This window comes from Saimiri boliviensis, chromosome 11 (genome assembly GCF_048565385.1).
Source record: "Saimiri boliviensis isolate mSaiBol1 chromosome 11, mSaiBol1.pri, whole genome shotgun sequence".
NCBI lineage: Eukaryota > Metazoa > Chordata > Mammalia > Primates > Cebidae > Saimiri > Saimiri boliviensis.
Genome location: NC_133459.1, coordinates 83,514,247 through 83,526,859, shown reverse-complemented (window position 1 = coordinate 83,526,859; position 12,613 = coordinate 83,514,247). Strand labels below are relative to the sequence as shown.

At 37.0% G+C, this 12,613-nt stretch overlaps 1 protein-coding gene across 2 annotated transcripts in view; it reads left to right on the top strand.

Moving 5' to 3' along the window:
- Window positions 1-12,613, top strand: part of COL24A1 (collagen type XXIV alpha 1 chain) — a 400,711-nt gene that overhangs the window by 117,339 nt on the left and 270,759 nt on the right. For both annotated transcript variants that reach the window (XM_074381116.1, XM_039473942.2), the window contains 2 exons: window positions 9,455-9,508; window positions 11,450-11,494. In XM_074381116.1, the coding sequence (XP_074237217.1) occupies window positions 9,455-9,508; window positions 11,450-11,494 (99 nt within the window). The remainder of the gene's footprint in view (window positions 1-9,454; window positions 9,509-11,449; window positions 11,495-12,613) is intronic.

Genomic DNA, 12,613 nt, shown 5'->3' with positions numbered 1-12,613 from the left:
CACATGAAATATTTTAACTGATCAAAATAATCAAAATGTGGAAAAGAGAACTACATGCAACACAGAAGCAACAATGCAACTCTCTGGCATGCCCGTTAGAAGATGAAGGCCACATTCGTGAAACTGGCAAACTGAACAAGAAAAGCAAAAGCTCTGGAGCTTTCCTGTCTCTGTTGCATGATAATCCTGGAAAATGACCATTATGTCCTTTGGCAATGTGAGAGTGTTTTTAGGAAAACACAATTTGATTTAAATTAATGATGATAATTTTCTAGCAGGCAAATATAACAAAATATTTCATTTTTGAACGTTCTTTCAACTGGAGAAGGAAATTATAGAGCCTGTCTTTTGTATTCTAAGATTAAAGGGAAAAATATGTATTTTGTCACTACTGTTCCATATTTCACAACCACCCTTGAAGACCATTTTTTGGCAATGAAGCTATGTGGCTACAAACATTTAGGCTCATGATTAAAACAATATAGAACCTCATCTGTCTTAAAAATATTAATGCAGCTATTAGCATTAAAAAACAATGGAATAAATAAGCAATGAAATATTCAACAGTATAAAACATTGGTATGATATTCTTTAAAATAAAATGTTATGTATCTAATAAAGAGCGAAATAATGCCTTTGTGGCATTAACTGCAATATTTCACAAAACAAGAAGCATCTAGATTTTTTTTTTTTAATTGCATTTTAGGTTTTGGGGTACATGTGATGAACATGCAAGATTGTTGCATAGGTACACACATGGCAGTGTGCTTTGCTGCCTTCCGTCCCCTCACCTGTATCTGTCATTTCTCCCCATGCTATCTCTTCCCACCTCTCCACCCCCCGCCCCTCCCCCAATTCCCCCCAACGGACACCAGTGTGTAGTGCTCCCCTCCCTGTGTCCATGTGTTCTCATTGTTCAACACTCGCCTATGAGCGAGAATATACGGTGTTTGATTTTCTGCTCTTGTGTCAGTTTGCTGAGAATGATGGTTTCCAGGTTCATCCATGTCCCTACAAAGGACGTGAACTCATCGTTTTTGATGGCTGCATAATATTCCATGGTGTATATATACCACATTTTCCCTATCCAGTCTATCATCGTTGGGCATTTGGGTTGGTTCCAGGTCTTTGCTATTGTAAACAGTGCTGCAATGAACATTCGTGTGCACGTGTCCTCGTAGTAGAATGATTTATAATCCTTTGGATATATACCCAGTAATGGGATTGCTGGGTCAATGGGATTTCTATTTTTAGGTCCTTGAGGAATCGCCACACTGTCTTCCACAATGGTTGAATTAATTTACATTCCCACCAACAGTGTAAAAGTGTTCCTATTTCTCCACATCCTCTCCAGCATCTGTTGTTTCCCGATTTTTTAATGATCGCCATTCTAACTGGTGTGAGATGGTATCTCAATGTGGTTTTGATTTGCATTTCTCTGATGACCAGTGATGATGAGCATTTTTTCATATGTTTGTTGGCCTCCTGTATGTCTTCTTTTGTAAAGTATCTGTTCATATCCTTCGCCCATTTTTGAATGGGCTTGTTTGTTTTTTTCTTGTAGATCTGCTTTAGTTCTTTGTAAATTCTGGATATCAGCCCCTTGTCAGATGGGTAGACTGCAAAAATTTTTTCCCATTCTGTTGGTTGCCGATTCACTCTACTGACTGTTTCTTTTGCCGTGCAGAAGCTGTGGAGTTTGATTAGGTCCCATTTGTCTATATTGGCTTTTGTTGCCATTGCTTTTGGCGTTTTGGTCATGAAGTCCTTGCCTACACCTGTGTCCTGAATGGTTTTCCCTAGATTTTCTTCTAAGGTTTTTATGGTATTAGGTCTGATGTTTAAGTCTTTAATCCATCTGGAGTTAATTTTGGTGTAAGGTGTCAGGAAGGGGTCCTGTTTCTGCTTTCTGCACATGGCTAGCCAGTTTTCCCAACACCATTTATTAAACAGGGAGTCCTTTCCCCATTGCTTGTTTTTGTCAGGTTTGTCGAAGATCAGATGGTTGTGGGTATGTTGTATTTCCTCTCAGGCCTCCGTTCTGTTCCATTGGTCTATATCTCTGTTTTGGTACCAGTACCATGCTGTTTTGATTACTGTAGCCTTGTAGTATAGTTTGAAGTCCGGTAGTGTGATGCCTCCTGCTTTGTTCTTTTTGCTTAGAATTGACTTGGCTATGCGGGCTCTCTTTTGGTTCCATATGAAGTTTAAGGTGTTTTTTTCCAGTTCTGTGAAGAAGGTCATTGGTAGCTTGATGGGAATAGCGTTGAATCTGTAAATTACTTTGGGCAGTATGGCCATTTTCACGATGTTGATTCTTCCTAACCATGAACATGGAATATTTCTCCATCTGTTTGTATCCTCTCGTATTTCGTTGAGCAATGGCTTGTAGTTCTCCTTGAAGAGGTCCTTTACGTTCCTTGTTAGTTGTATTCCTAGGTACTTTTTTCTCTTTGTAGCAATTGTGAATGGCAGTTCGTTCTTGATTTGGCTCTCTTGAAGTCTATTACTGGTGTATAGGAATGCTTGTGATTTTTGCACGTTGATTTTGTATCCTGAGACTTTGCTGAAGTTGTTTATCAGTTTCAGGAGATTTTGGGCTGAGATGATGGGGTCTTCCAGATATACAATCATGTCATCTGCAAATAGAGACAATTTGATTTCCTCCTTTCCAATTTGGATACCCGTTATTTCTTTTTCTTGCCTGATTGCTCTGGCTAGAACTTCCAGTACTATATTGAATAGGAGTGGTGAGAGAGGGCATCCTTGTCTAGTGCCAGAGTTCAAAGGGAATGCTTCCAGTTTTTGCCCATTCAGTATGATATTGGCTGTTGGTTTGTCGTAAATAGCTTTTATTGTTTTGAGATACGTTCCATCAATACCTAGTTTATTGAGGGTTTTTAGCATAAAGCGTTGTTGAATTTTGTCAAAAGCCTTCTCTGCATCAATCGAGATAATCATGTGGTTTTTGTCTTTGGTTCTGTTTATGTGGTGAATTACGTTTATGGACTTGCGTATGTTGAACCAGCCTTGCATCCCCGGGATGAATCCTACTTGATCATGGTGGATGAGCTTTTTGATATGCTGTTGCAATCGGTTTGCCAGTATTTTATTGAAGATTTTTGCATCTATGTTCATCATGGATATTGGCCTGAAATTTTCTTTTCTTGTTGAGTCTCTGCCGGGTTTTGGTATCAGGATGATGTTTGTCTCGTAAAATGATTTGGGAAGGATTCCCTCTTTTGGGATTGTCTGGAATAGTTTCAGAAGGAATGGTATCAGCTCCTCCTTGTATGTCTGGTAGAATTCAGCTGTGAACCCATCTGGACCTGGGCTTTTTTTGGGTGGTAGGCTCTTTATTGCTGCCTCGACTTCAGACCATGTTATTGGTCTATTCAGGGTTTCGGCTTCTTCCAGGTTTAGGCTTGGGAGGTTGCAGGTGTCCAGGAATTTACCCATTTCTTCCAGGTTTACTAGTTTATGTGCATAGAGTTGTTTGTAATAATCTCTGATGATGGTTTGGATTTCTGTGGAATCTGTGGTGATATCCCCTTTATCGTTTTTTATTGCATCAATTTGGTTATTCTCTCTTTTCTTTTTTATTAATCTGGCTAGTGGTCTGTCTATTTTGTTGATCTTTTCAAAAAACCAGCTCCTGGATTTATTGATTTTTTGAAGAGTTTTTTGTGTCTCTATTTCCTTCAGTTCTGCTCTGATCTTAGTTATTTCCTGTCTTCTGCTAGGTTTTGAGTTTTTTTGATCTTGCTCCTCTAGCTCTTTCAATTTTGATGATAGGGTGTCAGTTTTAGATCTCTCCTTTCTTCTCATGTGGGCACTCATTGCTATATATTTTCCTCTAGAGACTGCTTTAAATGTGTCCCAGAGATTCTGGTATGTTGTGTCTTCGTTCTCATTGGTTTCAAAGAACATCTTTATTTCTGCCTTCATTTCATTGTTTATCCAGTCAACATTCAAGAGCAAGTTGTTCAGTTTCCATGAAGCTGTGCGGTTCTGAGTTAGTTTCTGCATTCTGAGTTCTAACTCGATTGCACTGTGGTCTGAGAGACTGTTTGTTATGATTTCTGTTCTTTTGCATTTGCTGAGGAGTGATTTATTGCCAATTATGTGGTCATTTTTAGAGTAGGTGTGATGTGGTGCTGAGAAGAATGTATATTCTGTGGATTTGGGGTGGAGAGTTCTGTAAATGTCTATTAGGTTTGCTTGTTCCAGGTCTGTATTCAGGTCCTGGATATCCTTGTTGATTTTCTGTCTGGTTGATCTGTCTAATATTGACAATGGGGTGTTAAAGTCTCCCACTATTATTGTGTGGGAGTCTAAGTCTCTTTATAAGTCATTAAGAACTTGCCTTATGTATCTGGGTGCTCCTGTATTGGGTGCATATATATTTAGGATCGTTAGCTCTTCTTGTTGCAGTGATCCTTTTACCATTATGTAATGTCCTTTTTTGTCTCTTTTGATCTTTGTTGCTTTAAAGTCTATTTTATCAGAGATGAGAATTGCAACTCCTGCCTTTTTTTGCTCTCCATTTGCTTGGTAGATCTTCCTCCATCCCTTTATTTTGAGCCTTTGTGTATCCTTGCATGTAAGATGGGTTTCCTGGATACAGCACACTGATGGGTTTTGGCTTTTTATCCAATTTGCCAGTCTGTGTCTTTTGATTGGGGCATTTAGTCCATTGACATTTAGGGATAGTATTGTTATGTGTGAATTTGATGCTGTCATTTTGATGTTACCTGGCTGTTTTGTTGGTTAGTTGATGCAGATTCTTGATTGTGTTGATGCTTTTTTACCATTTGGTGTGTTTTTGGAGTGGCTGGTACTGGTTGTTCCTTTATATGTGTAGAGCCTCTTTCAGGAGTTCTTGTAGAGCAGGTTTGGTGGTGATGAAATCTCTGAGTGCTTGCTTGTTCACAAAGGATTTTATTTTTCCTTCACTTATGAAGCTTAGTTTGGCTGGATAGGAGATTCTGGGTTGAAAGTTCTTTTCTTTAAGGATGTTGAATATTGGCCCCCAATCTCTTCTGGCTTGTAGGGTTTCTGCTGAGAGATCTGCTGTGAGTCTAATGGGCTTCCCTTTGTGGGTAACCCGACCTTTCTCTCTGGCTGCCCTTAGCATTTTCTCTTTCATTTCAACCCTGGTGAATCTGATGATTATGTGCCTTGGGGTTGCTCTTCTTGAGGAATATCTTTGTGGTGTTCTCTGTATTTCCTGGATTTGAATATTGGTCTGCCTTGCTAGGTTAGGGAAGTTTTCCTGGATAATATCCTGAAGAGTATTTTCCAGCTTGGATTCATTCTCTTCATCACATTTAGGTACACCTATCAGATGTAGATTAGGTCTTTTCACATAGTCCCACATTTCTTGAAGATTTTGTTCATTCCTTTTTGCGCTTTTTTCTCTGTTCTTGCCTTCTCTTTTTATTTCATTGAGTTGATCTTCGACCTCTGATATCCTTTCTTCTGCTTGGTCAATTCGGCTGCTGAAGCTTGTGCATGCTTCACGAAGTTCTCGTGTTGCGTTTTTCAGCTCCATCAATTCACTTATACTCCTCTCTATGCTGTCCATTCTCGTCAGCAGTTCGTCCAATCTTTTTTCAAGGTTCCTATTTTCTTTGCGATGGGTTAGAACATGTTCTTTTAGCTCATTGTAGTTTCTTACTAGCCACCTTCTGATGTCTGATTCTGTCATTTCATCACCCTCCTTCTCCATCCAGTCTTGTTCCCTTGCTGGTGAGGAGTTGTGATCACTTTTAGGAGGAGAGGTGTTCTGGTTTCGGGAGTTTTCATCCTTTTTACGCTGGTTTCTTCCCATTTTTGTGGGTTTATCCACCTGTTGTCTGTCTCTGTCCCAGGGAGTTGGAGCTTTATGAGTTTCCGTTGCACTACTGCCTTTTTTGATTTTTCTTTCAGGTCGGACCCGCCCAGCTAGCAGCAGGCCTAGCCTCTTCCTGCCCGCAGGGGCTTTGCTGAGCTGCTGTGGGCTCCGCCCAGCTGCCCTGAGCTCTTCCCTGTAGTCCTTTTTATATGGGTGTAGTTAGAACTGTCTTGGCAACGGTGGCCCCGCCTCTGTTATGGTGGACTCTCTCTGTTGTGGCAGGTTGCCTCGGCAACGGCGGGTTGCCTCGGCAACGGCAGCCTGCCTCCCCAGCGGTGGAGAGTCTCAGTAATGGCGGAAGCCCCTCCCCCACGGAGCCGGACCGTCTGGGTTCAGCTGTGCTTGGTTTGAAGGGCTCAACCCAGAGGGTTTCCAATTACTGTTTTTGTTTTGGTTGTTGTTGGGGGTGGAGGGGTGGGACCAACGGAGCCTGATCACCTGGCTCCCTGATTCAGAGTCTTTTCTTTTAAGTTGAACGACCCCGCGTTCTGGTCGCTTGTTGAAAAGGCGCCGGGATCTCCTGTGCTGAGACTCACGGCTCCTGGCGGGTTTTTTGCCTAGGAATCTCCTGGCCTGACTTGCTATTTCAGATGAATGGGGTATTCTGCCGTCTCAGGGCTCTGCTCGCCAGCTAAGAGGGCTCCCAGACCAGTGGCTTTTGTACGGAGAACGGCAGCAACAGGGAGTGGTCACAGCAGCCGCGCGGGCGGAATCAGCCCCGCGGGGGCCAAAACAGCCGCACCGGCTGGGACTGCGATGCTGGCGACCCCTCTGCCTGGGTATCTCCTGGTCTGTGGGCAATAAGAGTTCGTCTGGAAATGCGGCATCCACTCACCCTCTGCACTTTCACTGGGAGCTGAAGTCCTGAGCTGTTCTTAGGCGGCCATCTTCCCAGCATTCCCCGCATCTAGATTTTATAGAAATTATTTCAAAAATTGATGATACATGATCAACATATAAGAAAGATTAAAAGAATAAATTAACTCTATCTAGAATAGAGAATTAAAATGAAATGTTTAATGAGTAATAAAGTGAGAAGAGAAATAATACAAAAGGGCTGGGTACAGTGGCTTATGCCTGTAATCCCAGCATTATGGGAGACTGAGGCAGAAGGATCACTTGAAGCTGGAAGTTTGAGAACAGACTGGACAACAAAGTGAGACCCCATCTCTATAATGATAATAATAATGAAAAATACATTAAAAATTTAAAGTAGATATTACTCATTCCACTAAGTTATTTCAGGGGTAAAGTCAAAGTGAACAATTAATATACATGTTTGTGAACTACCAGAAGAATAAGAAGTTGAAATTAATTTTAGTGTTTTTATGCTGGTTATAGAAAGTACCTATTTTGTGATAAGTGAAGAACTGATCACAGTTCTTTCCCCTCTGCTCTCTCCCATCTTTCCTCTCCTAAACGGGGAGAAATTACTAATTTTGAGGGAAAGTGAGCCAGGAAGGAGTTTCTTCACTGGATGCAAGGAACTGGGAAGGACTGGGGAGAACAGCGCATTCTTTAAGCAATCCTTAGCGAATTCCCAAAGATGTCTTCAGCAGTCCCTCTCCTTGTTCAGTCTGATTCTTCGTTTTTTAAGAAGAACCTTATTGAAGTATAATTCACATGCCATAAAATTTACCTTTAAAATGCATAATTTGGCAGTTTTTAGTATATTCAGAATTGTGCGACCATCACAGTATCTGATTTTACAACACTTTCCTCACCCCTAAAAGAAATTCTGTACTCATTAGGAATCACTTTCCATTCCTCTCCCACATCACCAGCCACAAGCAGCTACTAATCTACTTTATGTCCCTGTGAATTTGCCTGTTCTGGACATTACACAGTAATGGAATCATGCAGTGTGTCCCCTATACTTTATTATTTCACAGAGGTTTCTGGAAAACCTACTTACGATCTCTCTTAAAAAAGTCAATCATCTCTTATGTTTCAGACTTACTGTAGTATATGTCCTCTACTTTTTCCATTACCTGTGCATCATAAATACTTTTAAATATCCATGTTAGCTCATACTGAATAGGATAATGTATTGCAGATTTCCAAGCTTGTTGACAACAGAATTTGACTTCCAAAGACAATGAAAGTAAAAATGCTTGCTTGAACTTCAGCTGACTTTGAAGGGAGTATGGCTACAATATGTTTGACTACACAGATGGTTTTTACATTATCCTTTGATTACAGAATAAGAGAAACTTGGCTCCTAGTAGGAGTTAACTGTATTTTAGAAACATTGTATATTTTTTCATTGTTAAACTATATTTTAAGTTTAACCTACTCACATTTGTTCTGGGAACCAGTAATTTTTGGCAGTCTGTTAAACATAATATTTAAATAGATATTATTATCTATTTAATAGATATTATTAACTTGCCTAAATAGATTATAATATTTATAATAGATAATAGATATTATCTATTATAATAGATAATGGATAATAGATATTATAATAGATATTATCTATTATAATAGATAATGGATAATATCTATTAAATAGATAATATTTAATAGATATTATTAACTTGCCTAAATAGATTATAAGAATTTAATGATAAACCTTTTTTTCTAGAAATTTTCGTAAATGAATATTATGAAAATGTTTATAATAGTAAGTCTTATAAACATTTTTATAAAATAGCCTCTCAAGTGAGCTTTAAAGTTGAGGAATGGTAAATCTTTAGAGAAAAATTGTAGTAATACAAGGTAAAAATGGCTGATCACTGAGTTATTTTACAATAAAATTTATAATGAGAAGGTTTGTTATTTTACCATCCTTCATAGTTTTACCATGTAGAATTCTCAGTAGGCATTTGGGAAGCTTTTAATTTTCACCTCATTTTAAGTTTGTAGTACTTATGTGTACTTAAAGGACTTTTTGTTTTACATGTATGGCTTGGAATGATGATTTAAAGTATTCAGTATAGCACAGTAGAAAATGCATGCACTCTAAAATCAGTCTGCCTCCATTCACATCTCAGTTCCACTCATCGTCAGTGGTCTAACCTTGAGCAAGTGACTTACAGTCTCTGTGCTATACTTCCTCAAAGACAATATGAGAATATTAGTATCTACTGAATAGATCTGTTATGAAGTTTAAATGAAGTGTGTATATATGTGTATAAAGCCTTTAGCACATGGTAAGTGCCTAATATTACTTGCTAGTTTATTCTATATGGGGTGAGTATAGGAACAATTTGTAATAGCAGAGATAACTGAAGATTGGTCAGCCAGAAATCTTCGTCATGTTTCCTTTCATTTGGTGATTCTTTATGTATGTTGAACAAACTTCTCCAATTTAACTTTCTGTATATGCTATGTGGCATATAAAATAATTTTTATAAAATACAGAAATACTGTGTTTACTTTATTTGAAATATTGTATTTAAAGTCAATTAAGTGTGTTATGCAAAAGAATGTTTGTTGCATTACAGGTTAGGAAGTAGTAAATAAATATTTTCTATTACTAAATTCTTTATTAGAAAACACAGCAAAAGTGAATTCTTTATATATATTGGCATTCTTATTCTTTCCCTGTGACAGGGTTTTCCAGGTGACTTTGGAGACAGAGGCCCTGCTGGTCTTGATGGCAGTCCTGTGAGTACATTATGTTGGTCCAACCTTGCAGTCTTAGCATCATTCATACTTCATGGCACTGCACTTACAGTCCCTATTATTGTATTTGTGAATAAACTCTATTGGAAAAACAACCTCCACACCACTATGCACATTCCAGTTTGTGATTTTTCACCATGAGAAATAAGCCAAAAAAATTTCAAATTTTATCATGACAGTCAATCATTAAAATTAATTATTTTGGCAATGTTAGGTGTAACTGCTTAAGTAAAAATATTAAAAATATATGATCACAATGCTGGCTCTTATACATGAAAGTATTAACAAGCCTTATATAAAAATTCTGTACTCAGTGATTGCTCTTTGGATTCAAATCTGTCATTGATCCACCTTACTTCTTAGTGTTTTATAGAAAATTTTTCTACTTTGGAATTATTCAGCTATCAATGTTCAGATTGAGAAAGAGTTATCATTCTAAAATTGTTTAATTACATCATCAAAGAATGATGATGGATTGCTATTTTTTGTCACTAGGTAGAAATAGCTTTATTTTTTGCCCTTAAAAAGCATCCAATAGCTGTTCCCCAATCGATGACATTCACGTGTTCTTTTCATAAGATCTTAAAGTGAATTAAAACAAGCACAAAATCTCTGTAGCCCAAATTGGGAATAGTTCCAATAATTACACATAAGTAAATCACTAGCATAAAGAGTTTAAAATAGTTTTTTTTTTTTACTTCTCTTACCAAATTAAAACTATATTTGCTAATTCAGTGAATTTAGCCAAGATTTCGTTTGTTATAAAGCATAGCAGGTAAGAGTAGAACTAATTTTCAAATAAGTTGTTAAAAACTTGAATGATGTTTTAAGTGGAATGTTTACCATTTTTTCTTGCACGAGTCTAAGAAGCTTTTTATTTCAAGCATAATAAAGTAAACATTTAGTCATTTAATGCCATTTCTGTACTTGTATACCTAGTGTGAAGCCATTTTACATAATTTTTTGTCAGTTACATATTCATAAAGTCTGTTAAGACTCCTAGAATATTTAAAGTTTTCTTTTTGAAATCTCTTAATTTAAAATGTAACATAATAATGCTTCTTCAGGAGCATTTTGAGTTTTTAAAATCTTTAAAATGCAAGAGTCAATTTGGATATATTTAGTTTACTGGTTTATAATTCTTTATAGCATATTTGCTGCCTTTGTTTTGAAACAGAATTTGAAATGCAAAAAAGAAGGCCATTTATGTACCTTGTGCCTTGTAAATAATGTGACAGTGACATAAAGTGAACTAGGAATTATCCTGAGGACTGTAAAGTGTAATGACAATGAGTTCAAAAGACCAATCACAAATCAGCTGGAAAAATTAATAATGATCATTATAATATGATATTTATATACATATTTTAACAGTGTTGAAAATCTCAAACATTTTATAGTGTTTTTACATATGACAATTTTTATTGTGATTTTTACAATGAGAGCAAATATTGGTGTTAGTTTTAATGAGAAAAGTGAAGATTAGAGAATTTAAATAATGTACTACAAAAGAGTCAATAGTGTTTTAAACTGCCTGAAAATGGTTTTCTAATCCTTCATGCTAACCACTTGTCTTTTCATAGAATAGAGAGCCTAATTATGTGTAACAATGCTGATTATTGATGGAATTTACTTCCTTGGTTAAATACACAGGGGGGCAGAGAGAATGCTAATCTTAAGCTAGGTGGTAGTTCTGGCATCCAAAAGCATGGAGCCAAAGGTACATGTGAAGGACGTAAACTGCCACCATAAGTTTATACTCCTCAAAAGGATGCATAAGATGAGGGAAGTTTTAGAAGTTAGCTATAGTAGAAGGTACATTTTGATGTATTCTTAACTAGAAAGTTTTGTCTTTATCTTCAGAAATACCCTTAGTAGGTGGGAATCAAATTTACTAAGTATTGCACATTTCTTTTACAATAGGGACTTGTAGGTGGCACTGGTCCTCTGGGGTTTCCTGGGCTTAGAGTGAGTACCACTAAATATCATCATTCTTAAGAAAATATTTTATTTTACAATTTATATGTGTTAGATGTGTTTTAAAAACTTGGGAAAATGAGAAGTTTTACTGTCATTGTTGGTTATCAACCTTGATTGAATGTATTTTCAACCAGATATGAATAATTAGACCAGTAGTATAAGTCAAAAAATTAATTGTATTTTGATAAAAAAGATATATTTGTATAGACCCATTTGTATGTATGTATTTGTACCTGTGCACTAAAGGATACTTAAGATGAAGTTTCGTCGAAAGCATAAGACATAGAAGACCCACTTCTTTCCTTTTTAAAACACTTTTATTTTTAATATATAATAGTTGTACATATTTATGAGGTACATGTGATATACTGTTACAAGCAAAAATGTGTAATGATCAAATTTGAATAATTGGTGCTTATATTGCCTCAAGCACTTACTATTTCTTTGTGTTAGAAACATTCTAATGTCACTCTTTTATTTTGAAATCTTTGATCAACTATTGTTAAAAACAGCCACTCTGTTGTGCTATGGAATACTAGATCTTATTCTTTCTAATTGTATTTTTGTACCTATTAACCATCCCTTTTATATTCCTTACCCCTACTCTTCTCATATATTTAGCTCCCACATATTAGTGAGGTCATGTGTTAGTTACCCTTCTGTGCTTGGCTTATTTCACTTAATGTAATGACCTCCAGTTCCATTCAATGTTGTTGCAAATGACAGAATCTCATTCTTTTTTATAGCTGAATAATATTCTATGGTGTATATGTACCACATTTTCTTTATTCATTCATCTGTTGATGGACACTTAGGTTGCTTCTGTGTTATTGTAAATAGTGCTGCAAAAAACATGGGAGTGCAAATGTCTGTTCAGTATACTGATATCCTTTCTTTCAGTCCTCTTTCCCTTACCGATAGTTGTCCCAAAGCACAAGGTGACAGCCTGGTCAAAGAAATCACAGCTCAGCATGGTGGCTCATGCCTGTAATCCAAGCATTTTAAGAGGCCAAGGCAGGAGGATTACTTGAGCTTAGGTGTTTGAGACCAGCCTGGGCAAGATGATAAGATCCTAACTCTACAAGAAAAAAAAAAGAAAATTAGCCT